General features: G+C 42.1%; 2 protein-coding genes across 2 annotated transcripts; one reads left to right on the top strand and one right to left on the bottom strand.

Moving 5' to 3' along the window:
- The first annotated feature begins 7,975 nt into the window (after positions 1-7,975).
- LOC113701761 (uncharacterized) lies at positions 7,976-13,260 on the top strand. The gene is made up of 12 exons (XM_027222540.2): positions 7,976-8,583; positions 8,687-8,765; positions 9,233-9,305; positions 9,564-9,647; positions 9,856-9,972; positions 10,180-10,602; positions 10,847-11,250; positions 11,366-11,465; positions 11,555-11,614; positions 11,684-11,770; positions 11,987-12,115; positions 12,453-13,260. The coding sequence occupies exons 2-12, from the start codon at positions 8,689-8,691 to the stop codon at positions 12,753-12,755; spliced, it is 1,857 nt and encodes a 618-aa protein (XP_027078341.1). The 5' UTR covers positions 7,976-8,583; positions 8,687-8,688; the 3' UTR covers positions 12,756-13,260.
- Positions 13,261-13,511: 251 nt separating this feature from the next.
- On the bottom strand, positions 13,512-14,024 carry LOC140011085 (STS14 protein-like). Its single transcript, XM_072059227.1, has one exon. The coding sequence runs from the start codon at positions 14,022-14,024 to the stop codon at positions 13,512-13,514; it is 513 nt and encodes a 170-aa protein (XP_071915328.1).
- Between the last annotated feature and the right edge of the window lie 5,740 nt (positions 14,025-19,764).

Raw genomic sequence — 19,764 nt, forward strand, 5'->3', positions numbered from 1 at the left:
ATTCGGGCGCTGCCTCTCAGGCGTATGGGCCTGATGGGCTGCGAGGTCCGCATCCTTAGGCTTGTGTCATGGAGCCCTAGGAGTCACTCACTCCAGTAAGGACTCCTTGTCCTACCAGGAAGCTACTACCTGAGCATCTATAAATACTACACAAAAGAGAGGCACCAGGTACGCTATTCATAGCACAATCTCTACTATTTCACTTACAAATCTTCCTCTGACTTGATCGTCGGAGTTGCTACAGGGGACTCAGCCCCGCAGCTCGCCCGCGTGCAGGTCGGACGATTCAGCTCGCTCCCTAGGCACCCGGTCAGGTCGGACCTTCACTTCGGCAGTCGCATCAATTGGCGCCGTCTGTGGGAACACGTTACTTTTCTTCGCGAATCATGCCGAAAACAAGGTCTCAGAGGAACGCGGGTGCATCTAAGGGGAAGGAGCGAAGCGCCCCCCTAAATTCTCATCGGGATCCGAAACCCGAAGGAGCAGGGGCGGGGCCTTCACGGATTCCGCCTGAACAGCTGGTGCAAACGGTGGCGGCAAACCTGCCCACCTTCGAAGCGATCGTGGACTACCTCAAAGGGCAGTCGGGAGGTCAATTCGACAAGGAGCCTAAGGTCCAAGAAGCCGACCTGTCAGAATCCCGAACTGGGAGCCCCAATCACGGGGCCAAGCGGGCGCGTCGGGAACTCACGCGAGAGCAGGTCGAGGTCGTGGAGCCATCTCACAAGAACTCCCGAACTGAACATCCGGAGCCCGTCCGGGGGCTCTCCCCCCGGAGGGAGCGACAACAGGTACAGGACGAGCTGGACCTGATGCTTGACCCGGAGGCGGACAGGTACATTGCTTCCCTCTTTGCGCTTGACATCGAGGAATACCAACTGCCCGCGAAGTTCAAAATTCCAACCATGAAATCTTACGACGCTACTACGGATCCGGAAGACCACCTGTTCGTGTTCATGACGCAGATGCGCTTACAAACGGCCGCAGATGCGGTCAGGTGCAAGACCTTCCCGATGTTCCTAGAAGGAAGGGCTCGGCAGTGGTTCCAGGGACTTCCCCCCAGATCGATTAGTTCTTTCACTCAGCTCGCGCGACTGTTCTCAGCACAGTTCGTTTCTTCACGAGCCTTCTCCAAAAGCACCGCTCACCTTATGACCATTCAACAAAGGGTCGAGGAATCACTGCGTGAATACATGGTGCGGTTCAATAACGAATCCCTCCAGGTCCGCGACCGAGATGACAAGGTGGTCATGGCTGCCTTCATTAACGGGCTACGGAAGCAGAAGTTATACACCGAGCTCGTGGAGCGACCACCCAAGTCAGTTCGGGAGATGTTGGATCGAGCTCATGAGAAGGCCAATGCTGAGGAGGCCAATCGCCTGAAGAGCGCACAGGAGAGGCAGAGGGATGACAAGCGCAGAAGGACAACCGACCAGGGGGACGTGCGACGTGACCAAGGGCGGAAAAGTACCTATGACCACCCGCCTAGAAGCCGACCCTTAGGGGCAGACAAGCCTTGGACTTCCCTCACCGCCCCCCGAGCTCGGGTCCTCGCGGTGATGGAGCAGGAAGGGCTATCCCGACCTCCCCGGCCCTTGGCCGGGGATAGAAGCAGGAGAGATCAGAAACTGTACTGTGCGTACCACAGGGATGTGGGCCACGACACTGAAGACTGTCGCCACCTTAAGAAGGAAATTGAAAAGCTGATCCAGAGGGGTCATCTTGGCCAGTTCGTCCGCGAAGGGCGAACTAATCAGAAGCAAGGAGGATTCAAGCGAGATCGGGGCCCAGACGTACATCGGCCCGGGCCACGGACAGCCCAGTCCGACCCACGAGCTCGGACTGGAGGTGCTGGGCTACGGTTTCAGGTCGGCCCATTCGGGCGCTGCCTCTCAGGCGTATGGGCCTGATGGGCTGCGAGGTCCGCATCCTTAGGCTTGTGTCATGGAGCCCTAGGAGTCACTCACTCCAGTAAGGACTCCTTGTCCTACCAGGAAGCTACTACCTGAGCATCTATAAATACTACACAAAAGAGAGGCACCAGGTACGCTATTCATAGCACAATCTCTACTCTTTCACTTACAAATCTTCCTCTGACTTGATCGTCGGAGTTGCTACAGGGGACTCAGCCCCGCAGCTCGCCCGCGTGCAGGTCGGACGATTCAGCTCGCTCCCTAGGCACCCGGTCAGGTCGGACCTTCACTTCGGCAGTCGCATCATAAAAGTTCTGAAACTTTTCAAAGTAATTTCATAACTTCATTTTCAGCATCTGCTCTTTTTTTCTTATTATTATGTTACAATTGGCATGCTGCTTGATATACTAAAGAAGTCAAATATGGTCATATTGGATTAATGGGATCAAATACCATATAACTTAATGTCTATTCAATTAAATTAAATGGTTAACTTTTTTTTGTCCAATATTACTTTGAAACCAAATCTATGTGCTAGCGAGGACTTCATTTTTAAAAAAAAAAAAAAAACCCCGTCTGGGAGCTTTTTACCAGGACTTGTGATTTTTTTTTTTGTGACAAAACATCTTACCGTCACTAAATTTTTGCAACAAAAAACTAAAAATACATGCACCAATTAAATGATGCGAACGGTTATTGAATTTTATTAGACCATTTCGTGTACATCTCCTCTTCCTCCTCGTAGTAGGTTCATGTGCTTACATTTTAAATTTTTAATAACTAAATAATATATATTTCTGATTCTTCTAAAAAAAAGTAACTTTAACTGATTATTCTTTGTAATCGCTTTTCTTGATCAACTTTTGTAAAACATAAAACAAATGAAAATAAGGTCTAAATGCTAATAAGTGTTTTATTATAGTCAGATGACTACGTGTATATATCTTTTAAATGTTTTATTTCAACGTGATCTTTCATTTTATCGTCAATACAAATACAACATACAAAAGAGAGGTGAAAATATGAAAAACTAGAGAAACAGAAATGAAACGAAGAACACACAAATTCAGAAAAAGAGTAAAAAAGTGATTATAAGACATTGACATCCAATTGACCCAAACACAAGAATTTAACGACAGCAATGAAGCGGCAACTCTCTTTTTTTTCGCGTTTTTCTTTGGTTTAATTTGACAAAAATGATCATGAAAATAGCGTGCCAAATTTTTTTCCATCTACTAACACGCACATTTAGCGACTCTAAAACATTGAAACGGCATCTTAGCCATCCAATTGGAAGTGCAGAGAAAACAAGGAAGGCATTCCAAAATGTAATGTTCTTTTTTTGGGTAATTTTTTTTTTTTTTTTGTCAGCAACGATGCATTTGCATAATCTACTCTATCATAATCTAGGGGGGAGGGGAAGCCTAAGGAGGCTGTGGTAGGGGGCTAGTGGGTATAAAGACCCAACTAGATTATTGGTAATCTTTTTTTGGGGTAATTATTGGTAATGTCATGCATATTACACCTTAAAAAGTACTCCCAATGACTGTTTCCTCGTCGAGATGCAACATGTTCAATCAATCAAGGCTCATGAATACAAGGTATCCCTCCAACAAAATACCCAAACGCTACGCAGAAAGGTAAAAAGAATCATGGACTGGCCTGGCCGGAGGTGTAGGTAACTAAAGTGGCTGGTCATGAATAATTACCACGCGATGAGGAGAATGGGCAGGCGGTTTAATGTTGCCCAATCATGATGATTCCATGTTTTAGTTTTACATCAGAAAGCCCTCCGCCCATGGGCCCTTTGGGGTTTTATACGTTGGACCCTTTTTCAGCAACGAGGAAACGAGTTTGTACCCAAAAGCCAAGGTCAGTAGACTCAGCGAGCAGGCGAGTTCCTATTCTTTCCAACAAACGTTAAAGGCGAGTTCCTATTCTAGTTCCACCGTTCCTCCAATGAAATGTTGGTTCCCAAAATCCAAGTCACTTCGCAGTTGACCATAAAATTCTTAAAAAAAAAAAAAAGCACTAATCACGGAGGCAGATCTAAGATTGGAGACATAAAATATGTATTAGAAGCAGGACATGGGGTTGTAGCAGCAATGAAAAATTTAATAGTACTCGTAGGATATACGACAGTAGTTGTTCTTGCTGGGGCTGTGCTAATGAGTATCATTGTTGGCTTGGCTTATACCGCTGATGGCGGCAAAAATTTTACACCGTCCCCATTTGCTGGATGATGAGTGGCCCAAAACTGCAGAAACATAGCAAATATACTCTGATTCTTACTTCCTCCACACGAGTCGGGTTGTAGGAAGTTCTCCAAGTACGAGTTCAACCTTGAACCTATTTCAATTTTCAGCTGGCCGAGTTCAAGAATAAGTTCAAGAAAGTGATACAATGATGGATAATCTGATACTAGCATCTCTGTAATGTAACATGTTGTGGGATGAGGTGGGCTGGAGTTGTTTGACTGAAATGAAATCATAAAATAGAGAGAGTTGTTTGTGGGGGAAATGGGAAATGGGAAATGGGGACAAGCATCGGAGAGGGAGATGCCTTTTTGCAGCCATATATCATTGGCATTGACTCGCTTGTCCAAATGCCTTTGGAAAGTTCGCTTTTGCTGCTATTTGTGGGGATTCTACGTTTTTCCGAAACCAACGATACCCCTTTTGGTAATCGTTCCCCACGCACACTGTCGTCTCGTCTGAGCTATGAGCTATGAGCTATCTCTTCCCATCCCACCTTAGGAGCTGGGCTTAATAAGATACATCGCTGTCGAATGCTGCGCCAATGGATGATAGTAATTGATATAAGTTTTTATTTTTTAGTTTTTTGGTTGGAGGAATTAAGTAGAAACAAACTAGTAGAACATTTGTCTGCCAAAACTCGAGGCATAAATGGTCAGAACTCACTCGTGAGATGAACATCATCAATAGTCACGGATCATGAAGAAAAGCCAAAATCGTCCGGGTCATATTTTTTTTGGAACTAATGCATCTTCTATGATTTTGAAACTTCACCTTTTTACTGGAAAGAAAACACAAAAGACTGTTACCTTTTCCAGTACTCCTCCACTTTCTACCACAAACACTTTCAGTAGTATTGCTTCAACATCATATAAACCTGTAATGAGATATGATTGATGCGTAACATGAAATTTGAATTTGAAAACCGAGACTCAGCTTGAAATCCGAGCGTTAACGTGGTTGAATTTCTGTCAATTGTTGCTGCCTAAACTCACAGCATGATTATGTTTGCTATAATTTACTAATCATATGCTGTCTTCCTACGGAATCCTGGACCAACTAATCTCTGATATATGCACAATAATCAAGCGGATTCACTTGAGTAGGTCTTTCAAAGCAGCGATACGGGTTCAAATTTCAGTTCAGTTTTTATATTTGTCCCAGATTTGTCTTCTTGTATGGGTTTGGATTGAAATTTGTGTTTGATTTCTTGAAAACATGGCTGCGTGAACTGTTACAGTTAGCACGTCATAATTCAATTCAAATGTAGCGTCATTTTGATCTGAGACACAGGGAGACAGAGGGGACACACCAACACAAGGCATCCATGCTAGTAAATCTTGGGTGGAAAATCTCGGTACCATAATACAGATTACTACGAGTAAAATATTGGGGATCAGTTGTTGGAAATCCACAACTAAGAATTTAATTAATACAGCTCGATTGATTCTTCGTGGAACCACCAAGCATGTCTGTCAGGGTTTGATTTTAAGTAGGGGATTCTTCACTTACTCCCAAATTATATAATGTTCTTTACCAAAGACCTGTTCAACGTTTTCTGTGGCACCTTTGAAGTTTGACATTGGAAAGAATCACCTGAATCACTTCATATAAAAATAAAATAAAAATCTGATAATAAGATAAAATAGAAGTTTCATTTGGTTATCCCATTTGACAGCGTCCTCTCAGTCTCAGGCGAGAGAATGGATATGGATCATCAGATTAGGTAAATGAGTCCAAAAACACCACCAGTCTCTACTCCCCTTCAAGTAAGCCACTGGTGGATGCTACACTGCCAAGTGATTCTCAACCCTGTTTAACTTGAAGCATTAACAACCATTGTTGTTGAACAAAGTCAGGAGGGATTTTATCATACATCCAGTCCCTTTTCTCTGTGTGTGTGTTTATCATATATTGATTTGTCTTTTTAATGTTTCAGGGCTCAGAAACACCTACCACACTGTGTGTCATATTGTAGCTGACTCCCTTCAGGTCTGTACTCTGTAACGGCTGAGCGGCTTTTTTTTTTTCTAAGTCAGCAGGTGTGGATGACGACAAAAAGAGTGGTCTGGCCATCTTCTTCTTTTGTATCGAGACTGGGAAAGGTCAAGGCTCATGATCCATTTTTTATTGGAGGATTCTATGACAAACGTTAGTCTCTTAGATGCTGAAGGACAATGTAGGCATCTCTCAACTAGTTGCCACTCTCTCAGCCCCCTTTGATAAAAAGGAGATTAGACAAAAGAAACCCCACAAAACCTCAGCTCCTTTCAAGCATCCAATGTTCCCTTTTCTCCACTAATCTTCATCCCTTTTCATGTCTCACGCTATTATTGAAGACTGTCCTCTTAATTTACTAGAACAATACCCGTTCAATTCTAGTACATTATTTTGTTACAGTTGGATCTATGTGTTTGGATGCCTTGTGTTGTGCGGATGGTAACAAAATTCGAGAATGATGGGGTTATATCAAAACGAAAAGTTGAATTTTTATTTTTATTTTTTTTACTTTCTCAGATGAAATGAACAAATTGGTTACCACTAATGTTGGTCGAAATTTCACATGATTAAAGTAAATACAAGAATGCCTGTGCAAAAGGCGACTTTATCGATACTTTTTTGTTTCAAAACTCGAAGCTAATGCAACTAGTTGATTTTCAAAATTTCATTACAACTCTCTTGCATTTCATCATTCCCTCGGTGCCTCGTTGCAAGAACAAAAGTTTTCTGTAACAGAGATTTAATGGCCCACAAAAAGAAAAAAAAAAGAAAATTATAACGGACTAATGCAAGGAAGTCTGGCACTTAGAAAGATATGTTCTTGATTGACCTGATTCGAGGTTCCAATGAAGTGAACCTTACTAAAGCATGATTGAGGAATTAAATTAAGTTCACTAAATGTGGATCACGTATATAAAGAACAAGCATTATGATAACATTAATTCCATCTCTAATTCATTTCGGTGGCTCAGGGATAATTGTAGTACTATTTCCTTTTCCCACAAGAAATAATCTCCCCACTTTAGGGTGTATTATGTATTTAATCTTTGGATAGCTTTTCTTCTGACGACCAAACAAGAGTCAAGAACGTACGTTGACGGGGCTCTTGACTTTCCCTATGGTTACTTTTTCGCTGCCCCTTTTACACTCTTTCAGTTTGCATCAAAATTACCAAACCCCTTTTTCGCCTTGCCCTTGGAATAAGCCCTTTGTAGTTGTACCCCCGTTCTATGTTGGGAGAAGGCTCGTCACTTCTTAGTTGTTTCTACGTGCTTTTTGATTGTAACGAGAACCATCAAAAATTAAGGAAAAAAAAAAAAGGCCGAAAAGGCTATAAACCATATGAAGATGACGTTACTCATTTTTTATGCTCCAAGTATTTGTTTATGAAAACACACAATAAAAGAACGGCTGGGTGGGATGGAGTTGGTGTAAGAATAAAAAGTGCTAAGAAATGCATAAATGGCAGCATGGCCAAAAGGGTGGAGGGACGGTCACCAACTCCCACTAGCCTTGTAGCAAGCTACGGAAATTGTGGGGATTGGGTTGTTATTGTTTTTATTACTTGTTAAATTGTTAATCTCAGATCCAAGACCGCCACATTTTGTGTTTTTCGTTGTTTCCAAAACAAAATTTGGGTAATTTTCGAACATCTATAAATTTCGTTTTTCTCAGGCAACGAACGGTTCTCTGTCTATAAATAAAAAAAAAAAGATGACATAATGCAAGAGGGCCAAGGTGACTTAATGCGAGCACTCCTTAGTCAAATACTCTACTGTTAACTTCCCAGAGTAAGAAGTAAGAACGGCCAAATACTCTACTGATTGCTTTGCAAAATACTTCTCTTCCAGCAGCCACCATTTTTACTCCTCACGTAGGACCTTTAGATACCCAACCCAAAATTGAGTAAATACATGTACTTTTTGTCACCTTTTGAGTTTTGACAATTGGAGCATGGTCGGAGACTTTCCTCAGCTGAAGAGCGTAAAAACTACCAAAGGCAGACGCTTCTTGCTTCTTTTACCACCAAAAGCTTAAAGCCTCCTCCACGCTCCCCCCCCCCCCCCCACTACACCATTGTTATCGGCCCAAAAGCTCGTACTCTTAATTTTCTTCGAGCGTTATAGTTAGAGTTTACAGAGAAGGCGTCACTGGTCAAAAAGGGACATCATTTTTTCTTTTAATCTTTGCTGTGTGCAAACCAGCTCTGCGCTTTTCAAACAATCTGAGGGAGTCATATAATTGCGGGTTGGTAAGTCTAATTCTGCAGCAATGCAGGAAGACAAGTGGGGTTTTTGACCCGAAGCTGAAGTTTCCGAAGACCCCTTCTTGGGATTTTGAGACTACAGAAAAATTTTTTTTTGGGTCTTCTAAAAGTCCAATCTTGGGGCCTCTTCTTTGCTCGCTGAGCCTGTGTAAGTGTTTCCTGCAATTTCTGCTCTATTTTCAATGGCACGTTTATTTATTCTTTGTTATTATTAACGGCAATGGTTAAATCACTTCAAAAAAAATTTGCAGAGATGACTTCTGAAGGGATTGTTGTTGGTAATTTACACGGGCTGGGAATTGCTACCTCTACACACAAACGTTCAAAGAGGTAGTCTTTAGATTTCTTGATGTCTGCTTCCTTTCACTTTGCTAGTTTTTTTAATCAGTCTCTTGAAAGAGATCAACAGGGAATTTCAGCATTGTACACTTCATCTCGCTTTGCATTTTAACAAATTAATGAAGGGTGTGGTGGCAAGTTGAATGGTAAAAAGGGCAATATTTGTACATTGCGTGAATTCTCGAACCTGGGACTCTGGCTTCCGTACTTTTTGCTGTATTTTGCTCTTACTTCTGCTACTAGGCGGTTTTTTGACTTTTCCTCCCTGTCAGAAGCCCCAAATTTACATGGATGGAAGGGCTCAATTAGGATTTGTCTTTTGCTTCATTCATGATGGTATCTGTAGCTTAATGCTACGTTTAGCGCATATTTCGAGTTGTGGATTTTAACCAGAGCTCAGTTTGCTGTCTTCTTCTGCCAATTTTTTGCTCACTCTTAAGTCTTTTATACAATGGCAGCTTCCCAGATAAGAAAGGACTTGGGGATGAAAACTTGGATCATTCTGTTGAAGCCTCTCATAGTTTGAAATCGGTAAGCAAATTGTCGTACGTGTATTTTCGTGACTCAAGCAACTGTCAAACTATTGGATGATAATCCAGAAAAATTGCTATGTAGAAGGAAAAAATATGAAGTGGAACTCTTATTCTCATGATTTGGTAAATTTTAAGAGTTATTTCTCTTCCTTTCTGTTATACCTTTGAGGATATGCAAGTCAGAATGGAAGCGTCCCTCCTCCCCCCCCCCTCACCCCCCCTTCTCTCTCTTAAATGGTATTCTATTTCTCAACAGGATCTGGGGCACTTGGATGACTGTGTCACGAGCAAGAAGAAGCAATCATCCAATGCTGAAGTCCAAATTTCTTTGAGACGAGAGGTAAAAAAAAAAAAAAAAGAGTATGATAAATGCAAGATATCAATCATATTATTGCCCTATACTTGCTTGCCTAAGTCTCTGTAAAAAATTTGGGCTTTCAATTTCACTCCACAGTCCCAACTCTGTTCTTGAAGATGACAAGGTCCCTAGAACATATATCCATATGCCTGCAGCTTGGGTTGTTCTCTAATTTTCCTAAACCCTGCAGATAATGCAGCTGGAGAAAAGGTTACAAGACCAAATGGCAGTTCGATGTGCCTTGGAGAAAGCTTTGGGTTATAAATGTTCCTCCCACAGCGTAGCAACTGACGTCTTAATGCCTAAGGTAGGGCATTTTGTTCCTTAACTGGTAAAAGGAAATTGTGGTGTTAGTTGGGAAGACCATGCTATTGTTGTTGTTTCTACTTTCTCTAGCCTTTTGGATTTAGGTTTCTTCCCTTTTGTGATAAAATGGTGTGCTAACATTATCCCAGTATTTGTCACAAACTACATGGTTGCAAAACTTAAGTTATTGTTCCTTTGATTTTTCCAGCCAGCCACAGAACTTATTAAAGAAATTGCAGTGTTAGAGGTGGAAGTTGGGCATTTGGAACAATATCTTCTTTCACTATACAGGAAAGCATTTGATCAGCAAATATCTTCTTTATCTCCATCTGCAAAAGATGATAGGGTAAAGTCACCCTTGACTACCCCAAGACGAAGGCGGCTAGAGTTTTCAACATCGGAAATTACGTCAGAGAAGGCAAATCTTTCAGCTCAAGAAAATCAGTTTGTTTCCAATCCACGGAAAGAAACCAGTTGTTCAGGAGAGGAGAACCCATCAGATTCCAATGTGCATCGTTGTTATTCTACGCTATCTCAAAGCTCAACTCTATCAACCAAAACTTCTCCTCCTGCAGAGCCATTGGGAAAAGCTCTGCGAGCTTGTCATTCTCAACCGTTGTCCATGACGGAGGTATCTTCTGACTTGCATTTTTATGATCAGGCAGGCAACTTAAGTGCATCTTGCATTTTCTTCCACCAGGTGTTTCTTTTTTAGGTTTTATTTTATTTTTATTAGGATGACAAAATTATTCTGTCCCACCAAAATAGTTTTGTGATATGGAGAACATAGGGAAATTGACAGTAGAGTAAGATTGATCCTTGCAAGCTTGTTGAATGACCACACCTAATCAGCAGTGGTTCTGGCCTTTCTGCAGTACGCACAAAATGCTTCTTCAAATGTCATCAGTTTGGCAGAGCACCTTGGTACCCGCATTTCTGATCATATTTCAGAGACACCAAACAAAATTTCTGAGGATATGATTAAGTGTATGTCAACAATATTTAGCAAGCTTGCTGATCCACCCCTGACAAATCACGGCCTCTCATCTCCCACTTCATCCTTGTCATCAATCAGTGCATTTTCTCCAAAGGATCAATGTGACATGTGGAGCCCAGGGTTTAGAAATGACTCATCGTTCGATGTTCGATTGGATAATCCTTTCCACGTAGAAGGGTTGAAAGAATTTAGCGGACCTTACAGCACAATGGTTGAAGTTCAATGTATATACAGAGATAATGAGAAATTGGGTGACATTGAACACCTTTTACAAAATTATAGGTAAGTATACCAATGTGATATTATCATCTCACGGCAGGTTAACTTATGTCTCCCATTCAAACTCTTTTCCACCATTACAGATTCCGATAACTCTTATTGCCTTCTCATGCTGTAGATCTCTTATTTCAAGATTAGAAGAAATAGAGCCCAGAAAGATGACAAATGAGGAGAAACTAGCATTCTGGATCAACATACACAATGCATTGGTTATGCATGTAATACTCTTTATCAGCTAGAAGATCAAAGTTATATTCTTATGTATTAAACTGTGAACTAAGATTAAATGCTATTCATTTTCTATTAGGCATTTTTGGCTTACGGGATCCCACAAAACAATATGAAGAGAATTTTTCTACTACTGAAGGTAAGATTTAATTCAGTGTTTAACTAGACTTGTTTAACATGTTTTGTCTTACCCATCTGCTTAACCCAGGCTGCTTACAACGTTGGAGGTCACATAGTAAGTGCAGATGTGATACAAAATACAATCTTGGGATGTCGAATGTCACGTCCTGGACAGGTAAATCCTATCTCATATATGGTTATACCATCTTCTGTACCATATATTATCGGGGTGGATTCCCTTTTATTCAGTTAAAGAACCTTTCCTAGCAATTGAGGGCATTGTTATATCTCTCATTGAACTTGTATGTAACTTTAGCTTCTGCTAATTAACTGGTAGATAAGTTAACTGACAAATTTGGACTTTCCTCATAAAGCTTGCTTTCATGTGCAGTGGCTTCGGATGTTACTCCCTTCAAGAACAAAATTTAAAGCAGGAGATGAGCGGCAAGCATATGCAATTGAGCGCACAGAACCACTCCTACATTTCGCACTTTGTTCTGGGAGCCACTCAGATCCTGCGGTAGTTTTCCATTATTTTAAAGGATTTTTATCTACCACAAGCATGGCTTTCCTTGTGCGACGTGCCAAAATCTCTCGGCCTTTTGTGTTGTTTATAATTTTGTTTTAATGATTACGGAAGGTTAATCCTTGGTGGGTTGTAGAAGGAAATGATAGTGAGGAAGGATAAGTTAATGCATTAATGCTACCTATTGACTGAGGAAGGATTGAAAAAGTTTTGATGAAGAACATTAGAAGCCGAGTGTCCTTTTCTTTTGCCCTTGGTCCTCACATCCCCTTCCTTCTCGTCTCAATTAAATATATCTCAAGAAACTGATTTCAGTGTCATGTGTGTACAGGTCCGTGTTTACACCCCCAATAGAGTAATTCCAGAGCTGGAAGAAGCGAAAGAGGAATATATTAGGGCTACCTTTGGTGTTAGGAAGGATCAGAAAATCGTTTTGCCTAAACTAGTAGAGGCCTTTGCCAAGGACTCAGGTCTGTGTCCTGCTGCAGTGCTGGAAATGATCCAAAAGTCTTTACCGGAGTCTCTGAGGAAAAGCATCAAGAAATGTCAGCTTGGGAAGTCTCGCAAGTGCATTGAGTGGGTTGCGCATAATTTTGCTTTTCGGTATCTGATAATGAAGGAGCTAGTGAAGTGAAGCTGTTGTTTGAATAGGCCAACAATGCACAGTTGATCATTGATTTTCAGATCCTTAGCATAGTTTTCTTTTATCTCATCATTTCTAGGTACATCCTCATTTTTTTCAACAGCCTGAATCAGACTTTTGTTGTTTTATAAACCTAATCCCAGAATTAACCTCAAAAGCCGGCTCTAGGTACATCCTCATTAAAGAGGCCTTTCTTTTTCCTTCATGGTTAGAATCAATCAGGATAGAGGATGGTTTTACACCGCCTGTAGTTTGTGTAATGTGCATTCAGAGTATGAGTTGCCTCTAGTATCCATCCTAAAAGGCAGTTCCGTCAGTTTGTCCGTGCTTCGGAAGAACTAGTCAGTTTGATGTTTTGGCTTGTATAATTTAATGTATAGTATATGTAATTATGGTGCAAATACTGGTTATGGTTCATCTCCATGACCCTCATCACTGCCTGCCTCTGTTTCACAGAGACTCCAGCGTGTGAAAGAAATCCACTCATTTCTTGAAACCCAGAGCGGTTGTAAACTATAATATTTAATCACGAAGAAGCCAATCAAGTGGCGTCCAGGCATACATAACAGGACTGCAATATTACGGAGTTTTAACTTTTAAGAGAAGCACACATCTTCAGCAAAGTACGTGATCCGATTAACCATCTAAAAAGAGGCAGTACATGTAATGAGACAACTTGGATGATAACGCAGGCCAGCATACATCAGACGACTGAATGGTTTCGAAATACAAGCACCCCTGCTAGTGCTAGTAGGGTCGCTCTCCTACCACGTTTCCGGGTGGATTGTAGAAACAGATGGTTAAACTGGACTGCTGCTTGACACATTGAGCTTGAGCACACCCCAATTCCAATGAATTCTTCCACACAACCTGGGTGTAGACTCCGCACCGGTGGTCCGCTGCACAAGTATTGTTGGCATGGTCATAGAACTTCTTCTCGGCAACCCAAGTCCCCACGGCCATGCGAGGTGTCATCGCCAACCCACCAGCCCATAACTGGTTCCCGCCATATTTGCTGGTGGTTAAGTTTGCAAAAGTGCAATTTTGTCGGTCTCTTTGGTACCTTGCCATTAGACTTGCGGATTTGGCCAGGGCCTCACTCCACTTCAGAGGGGGAACTCCCACTTCGGACCTTGCTTGATTATGCGCATCCAGGTATTCTTGACTGGCATTGTTGGATGGCGCCGGAACTTGAGCTGAAGATCCGTGGCCCATGGCTATCAGACTTATTGCAAGTAAAAGCAGTAGGAATCTAGCCATTTTCCTCTGAACTCGAGTTCTTGACTTTTTTTTTATTTTTGTATTTTTTTCCCTGGTATTATATAGGCACTTCCCCCGGGGGGGATTTTTCTTATGGAGTGGGTTGGGTTGGGGTAGGTAACTAATTATTAGTGGCATCACGGCGAAGTGAAACCAGATGTGGTGAAATATCACATCACATGTGGATTCTTCCGCTGAATCAGAATCGCTGATTGGTAAAAAAATGTGTGGCCAATTCACCACCTTCGCTCCCTGCGTAAAAATCCAGCAGCCTGGTGCTTACTAGTTTGGAGTTTGAACTTTGGGCTCGGAGGAACGACCGATTAATTAATTAATATGTTGGTGTGTCAGATGAAACGAGGTAAATCCATAAATGCTGGTAAAAAATCTCACTTGCATGAATCCTACTACAAAAAATTGCATATGAAAAAGGCCAGTTTGTTACTAGTCCATATGTAGAAATTTCTTGGCATGGAGTAAAAAAATGCGCAAACTTGTAGTTGAAACAGGCTCTAAAACAAGTACGGAGTTGATACATATGGGGTACGCAAAAGAGTCCATACTTCAATCTCATCTTGCAAATTAAGAATCAGCTCAGAAAGTAAACTGCAACATCAATGGAAAGAGGGTAACAAATATGCAGATCACTTAGTCAAGTGCAATCTGCTGCAGAGATAGGGAGAAGAAATTTATTAAAATAGACCTCCAGCCTCAATTAGAAATTTGTTAGCCTATGATATGTTATTAGTGTCACTACGCTAAAACTAGTCCAAGTGTAATGGGTCTCCACCCTCACATATCACTATAAAAAAAAAAAACCCAAAATAACAGAGCATAAATCTGAAAGAGATTTTATATATTGGCTTATTTGATGGTTTGAAGGATGCAATCTCGTACTAAATTAAATTACGAACTATCATGTACGTGTACCTTTTTTTTTTATTTTTTCTCATTGTCAGTCAAATCTAGTAGCATCAGATGTAGTAAAAATTTAGACAGTAATTGGAAGGAAGGGGCTGCATGGGTCATTACAATTAAGAATGGAGCTGGATTGACAGGCATGGGAGCGATAACAGAGAGTGGGGTAATTCCAAGATAGGATCACGTGAAAAGCATCTACCGTATCTGTCTTCAGCAGTGAAGGGAGAGAAACAGACAGTTTCGGTTGACTTTGACGGGCCCAAGTAATGGGCTTTGATGACCCAACAACTACGAGAGTAGGTGGCCACCGGTGGAAATTTTAGATTGCGTTTGATAAAATTAAAATTTGAAATTTGAAAAATAAAATTATTAAATTAATAAATTATTAAATACTAAATTTGATATAGTTAAATGTATGTCATATTAAGTATTAAGTGAATAATTTATCACTTATTTTTTTGAAGTAAATTTGTTTAAAAAATTCAGTGCCACTTAATTAGGCCTGTCAAAGGGTCGGATCTAGACCCGGATCCGGATCGGATCCGTGAAATTATTGCGGGTATGGGTAGGGATTTAATTCCGTTTCCCGGATCCGGATCCGGATCCGTTTTGCCAAACAAAAAAACGGGTCGGATACGGAATACAGTATTCCGGCCCGTATTAGACCCGGATCCGGATATAAATGAATTAATAATTTAAAAAATATATATTTATCAATATAATTTGATTAGGGTGATGTATTTTAATAAAGTTAATTTGATTTCTTTTCTTATTTGGTTTTTTCTTTGCATTAGTTAGAAATTAGTTTACAAATATATTTTTTTCTCATTTTTATTAGAAATTATAAATTTTGGTAAATTTGTTCGGGTAGACCCGGATCCGGATCCGGGACCCGCCGGATCCGGATCCGGAACATAGAATAAAAGACCCGTCGGGTAAACGGGTTGGATCCGGATCCGGCATAGTAATTCGGGTCCGGGTCCGGAATAATGAATTCCGGCCCGGACCCGGCCCGTTGACAGCCCTACACTTAATGAAATTAAATATTCTAACTTTTGTTATCAAACGAATTTAAATATATTAAAATCTGAATCCATTAAATTTAAGTGTTAAATTGAATTATCAAACAAGGCCTTAAACTCTTGTTAAATATAGGTCAAGCGATCAAATTTTTTGATCCCTTAGTTGGCATTTTTTTTACAAGATTCAATCCACATCGAGTTTTTTATTGACTCTTTTAAGTCTACCTCTTCCTTTTAGTATAGGATAGGAGTAAATTTAAAATAGAAATTATATATAAAAAATTCTAATAAAAAATAAGTGGAACTTAATTATCGGGGAGCAGACTTTGATGCTGGGATGAACTTGTGCTTTGCTGCCCTTGTAAATTGCAAATACGCCAAGATACTGCGTAAAGCGAAGGTCCTTGGGGCCAATCCTGGGTCTAATACATTCCAGAACGTCCAACATTCGCTCGTCGTTTAACAACTCCTTAGGAACAGTTGTTTTCGGCCCAAAAAAGTATTACCAAGACAATGCCCATCAGTAATTAGTGGACCGAAGATGTTGGAGTACCAAGTTGAAGCAAATACTTTGTTGGGTTACCAATTAAAAAAAAAAGAAAAAAAAGAGTCCACCATGGTGTTTACGAGTGGGGTTATTAATTAGACCATAATCCCTCCCTATTTCTTAAGTTTTACCCTTCCTTTATTGGAAAACATTAAGAGAGAGAGAGAGTGAGTGATCAAGGCCCACCGAAAGTCTAGCAAGAGTCTTTGACAATAAAATTACCAAAACAATTTCAACTCGTAAGCGGTATGAGACATAATGATTACTGGTGAATACAGCGTCATCGTAGAATTTCTAAAAACAGTCAAAACTCAGTATTAAAAAAGAATTCCTGTTTCGATTTGATGAATAGTTGGCTCATTTCATCGAAAACATTTGCTTACTTCCCCGCTTCATAAAATTATATATATATATATATATATATATATATGTATATGTTTCTCCTAGCACATTGTTTAGAGTTGTAATCGAATCGAGCTGCTTGCAAGTCATTCAATAAAAAATTCGATTCAAACTCGAGCAACTCAAGTTCGAGTAGCTCGATAAAACAAAATGAGTCGAGTTCGAATATTCAATAATAAAACTCGAACACTGGTCGAACTTTATCGAATTTTTTAATTTTAATGTTTTAAGATATTATTATTATGAAATTATCCTTATGTCCACAAGAGTAATTGAATTTATAAAATATTTTAGATTGTATGAAAATTTTTGAAAGGCGATAATGTATTTTCACTTAAAATTTGTTAAGAAAAATGAAATCTCCAAATTTTCCTGACTCTGAATTCGATAAAATTCACTTTAACTCGAACCTATGCAAGTTGAAGAGGTGATTTTCGTCCCGCTGGAGTGAGTCGCCCGAACTGGAGAGGTATTCTTATCTTGGGCCACTCTCTTGGACGTGGTCACCTGCTCAGGTAATAAGAGGGGCTGGATCCCCCGGTATAACTCCGAAACTCAAGTTAGTTCGGTTGTAAGGAGGTAGTATAATAGAAGGGAGTAGTATGTTACCTGAAAATTGGTCCTCCCCTTTCTCAATAGAAATGTTGAGAATTTATAGAGAAAGGATAGGAGAGAGGGACTGCCGGCACGTGTCCATAAAGATCTGAGATGGTCAGTGCATCCGGTAGACTTGACCGATCTTTATGAGATGTGAGGGGACATCTGTCAGGTTCAGGCGGCGTATCAGAGCAGCCTTCCCAGGTGTCAGATGTGTCAGGAGTCACATCGTACCTTTCTACAGTTATCAAACACTCAAGCGTCACTTCGGCTAAGATCGTTAGCCGAAGTGGTAACGAGGTGGGTTCCAAACCAACAGGTCTAGCCGAGGTGGCACTTCAGGAGGCACTCCATAAGCCGAAATGACCATCCTCACTAAGCCCCCCAAGCTTCGAGAAGAACGAGGTCGTGGTCTCCCGAGGTCGTCACTTCCCGAGGCTAACGAGCGTGTAAAACACGGAACATGGCAAGGACACGTCACGACTGTGTAGATGTGACTGGGGGAAGGTGAAACGGGGGCTGGTAGCTTTAACGTCGGATCAATACGATCGATTGTCAGGTGAACAATACCTTCATTAATGAGGAGAGAGAGAGCTTTAGGGAATCCCAAAGATCGCGTCTCTTCGGTTCCCCCCTGTTGCCTATAAATAGGGGTTTCTTTTCACCGTTCCATTCTTTACCGAAATTTGAAATCACCTCAGAGCTCCGTCTCTTTGCTTTTTCACTTCGGCAATCTTTCTAAACCACGTCTTCTCCGGCAACTTCTTCACTCCGGATCTCCTAAGTAAGTTCACTTCTTCTTTCTGTATTAATGGCTAGAACAGCTCGCACACACAAAGAGACGGTGAGGCCTGACTTCACCGAAGCAGAGAGGCCCGACCCTTCCGAGGAGAGAACTATATCCGACGCCGAGGAAGGAGGTGCGGAGGCATCTCGCTGAGCTGAGTCTCCGGAAGAACAGGCCGAAGAGATTGAGGTCGAGCCCGAGGTCTTGTACAATGATGACCTCGGGAATGAAGTTCCTAGGGACGAAGGTGTACAGGAGCCCTCCACTCCTCCAAACGTGGCCACGCTAAACTATGGCCAGATGCCGGCCTTCATCAGTGCGGTGGACCAAGCTTCCATAGCCGAGGTGATCCGCAAGTACCCGTGGAGGAGGGAGTACAGTATCTACCTGCCGCGCCCACATCAGTCCGCCGCCCTGTCTCCAAAGGGTAGGGTAGCCATCTACATAGAACAGTTGGAGGCCGGGCTCAGGGTGCCAACTACGAGGTTTCTTCGGGACTGCCTGAGGTACATGGGGGGTGAGGATTACTCAACTCACCCCAAATGCAATTCGCGTCCTCGTCGGCTTCCAGCTACTCTGCCGACATCAAGAGATAGAGCCGAACATCAACCTCTTCCGCCGTTGTTATTCACTTAAGAACAGCGGGAGCGAGAATGGGTGGTTCTACTTCGGGAACAAGGTTCCAAGGTTGGTATATGATGCCCCGAGCTCAATAAAGGAGTGGAAGAGGAACTTTTTCTTCGTCCCGACTGAGGACTTCCCCAGGGGATTCTGGTGGAGACCTCCCACTTCGGTCAAAGAAACCTCCCCGGGCAAATTGAAAGAACGCAACTTCCAAAAGTTGACGGGGTCGGGCCTGAAGATTAACTGTTGGGACTTCTCCGAAAGAGTGCTCGTGAAGGGCGAGCTCAGCCGAGCCTTGATCAGCTCGGACCATCCCGTCCTCATCTCCACTAGGCTTCACATACCTTGTACTTTTCCATTTCTCACTTTCTTGTTCGTTTTCCTTGAATTCTAACTAACTTCATTTCGTGTTTTGCAGTAATGAAGGTTTCCGACCTAATAACCTCGGGAGAGGTCGAGGTGGCAAAGAGGCCAACCAAAAAGCGCAAGGACGCTGGTGAGTCCTCATCCAAGCCGGCTAAGAAGACCACTGCGGCGGCAGGCACTCGCGAACCTGCCGTGGTGATCATAGGCGAAGGGTCGCACACCTCCGGCACGCCGGGAAGGTCCAGAGCGTCCATTCCAGTGGGAATTCCATCCCATGGGATAATCATAGCCTCTCAACCTCGGGGCCCGGGTCGAGGTGCGACCGTTGTCCAGGATAACCCCGTCACAGGATCCTCATTATTCAACCTCCACCATGTGCCTTCTCTTGCAACCGGGGAGGACAAAAGGCACTCGGGGGCACATTGGTGCCCGGAGTGGGAAGTCAATGTCAATGACTGCTGCAAGAATCCCCAA

This window comes from Coffea arabica, chromosome 7e (assembly GCF_036785885.1).
Source record: "Coffea arabica cultivar ET-39 chromosome 7e, Coffea Arabica ET-39 HiFi, whole genome shotgun sequence".
NCBI classification, from domain to species: Eukaryota; Viridiplantae; Streptophyta; class Magnoliopsida; order Gentianales; family Rubiaceae; genus Coffea; species Coffea arabica.

Excerpts from the sequence above, each read along its gene's own strand:
- LOC113701761 (XM_027222540.2), top strand. The coding sequence starts at position 8,689 with ATGACTTCTGAAGGGATTGTTGTTGGTAATTTACACGGGCTGGGAATT. Across the intron at positions 9,648-9,855 it reads AAATTTCTTTGAGACGAGAG|ATAATGCAGCTGGAGAAAAG; the intron begins GTAAAAAAAAAA and ends TAAACCCTGCAG. Across the intron at positions 11,251-11,365 it reads CACCTTTTACAAAATTATAG|ATCTCTTATTTCAAGATTAG; the intron begins GTAAGTATACCA and ends CTCATGCTGTAG.
- LOC140011085 (XM_072059227.1), bottom strand. The coding sequence starts at position 14,024 with ATGGCTAGATTCCTACTGCTTTTACTTGCAATAAGTCTGATAGCCATG.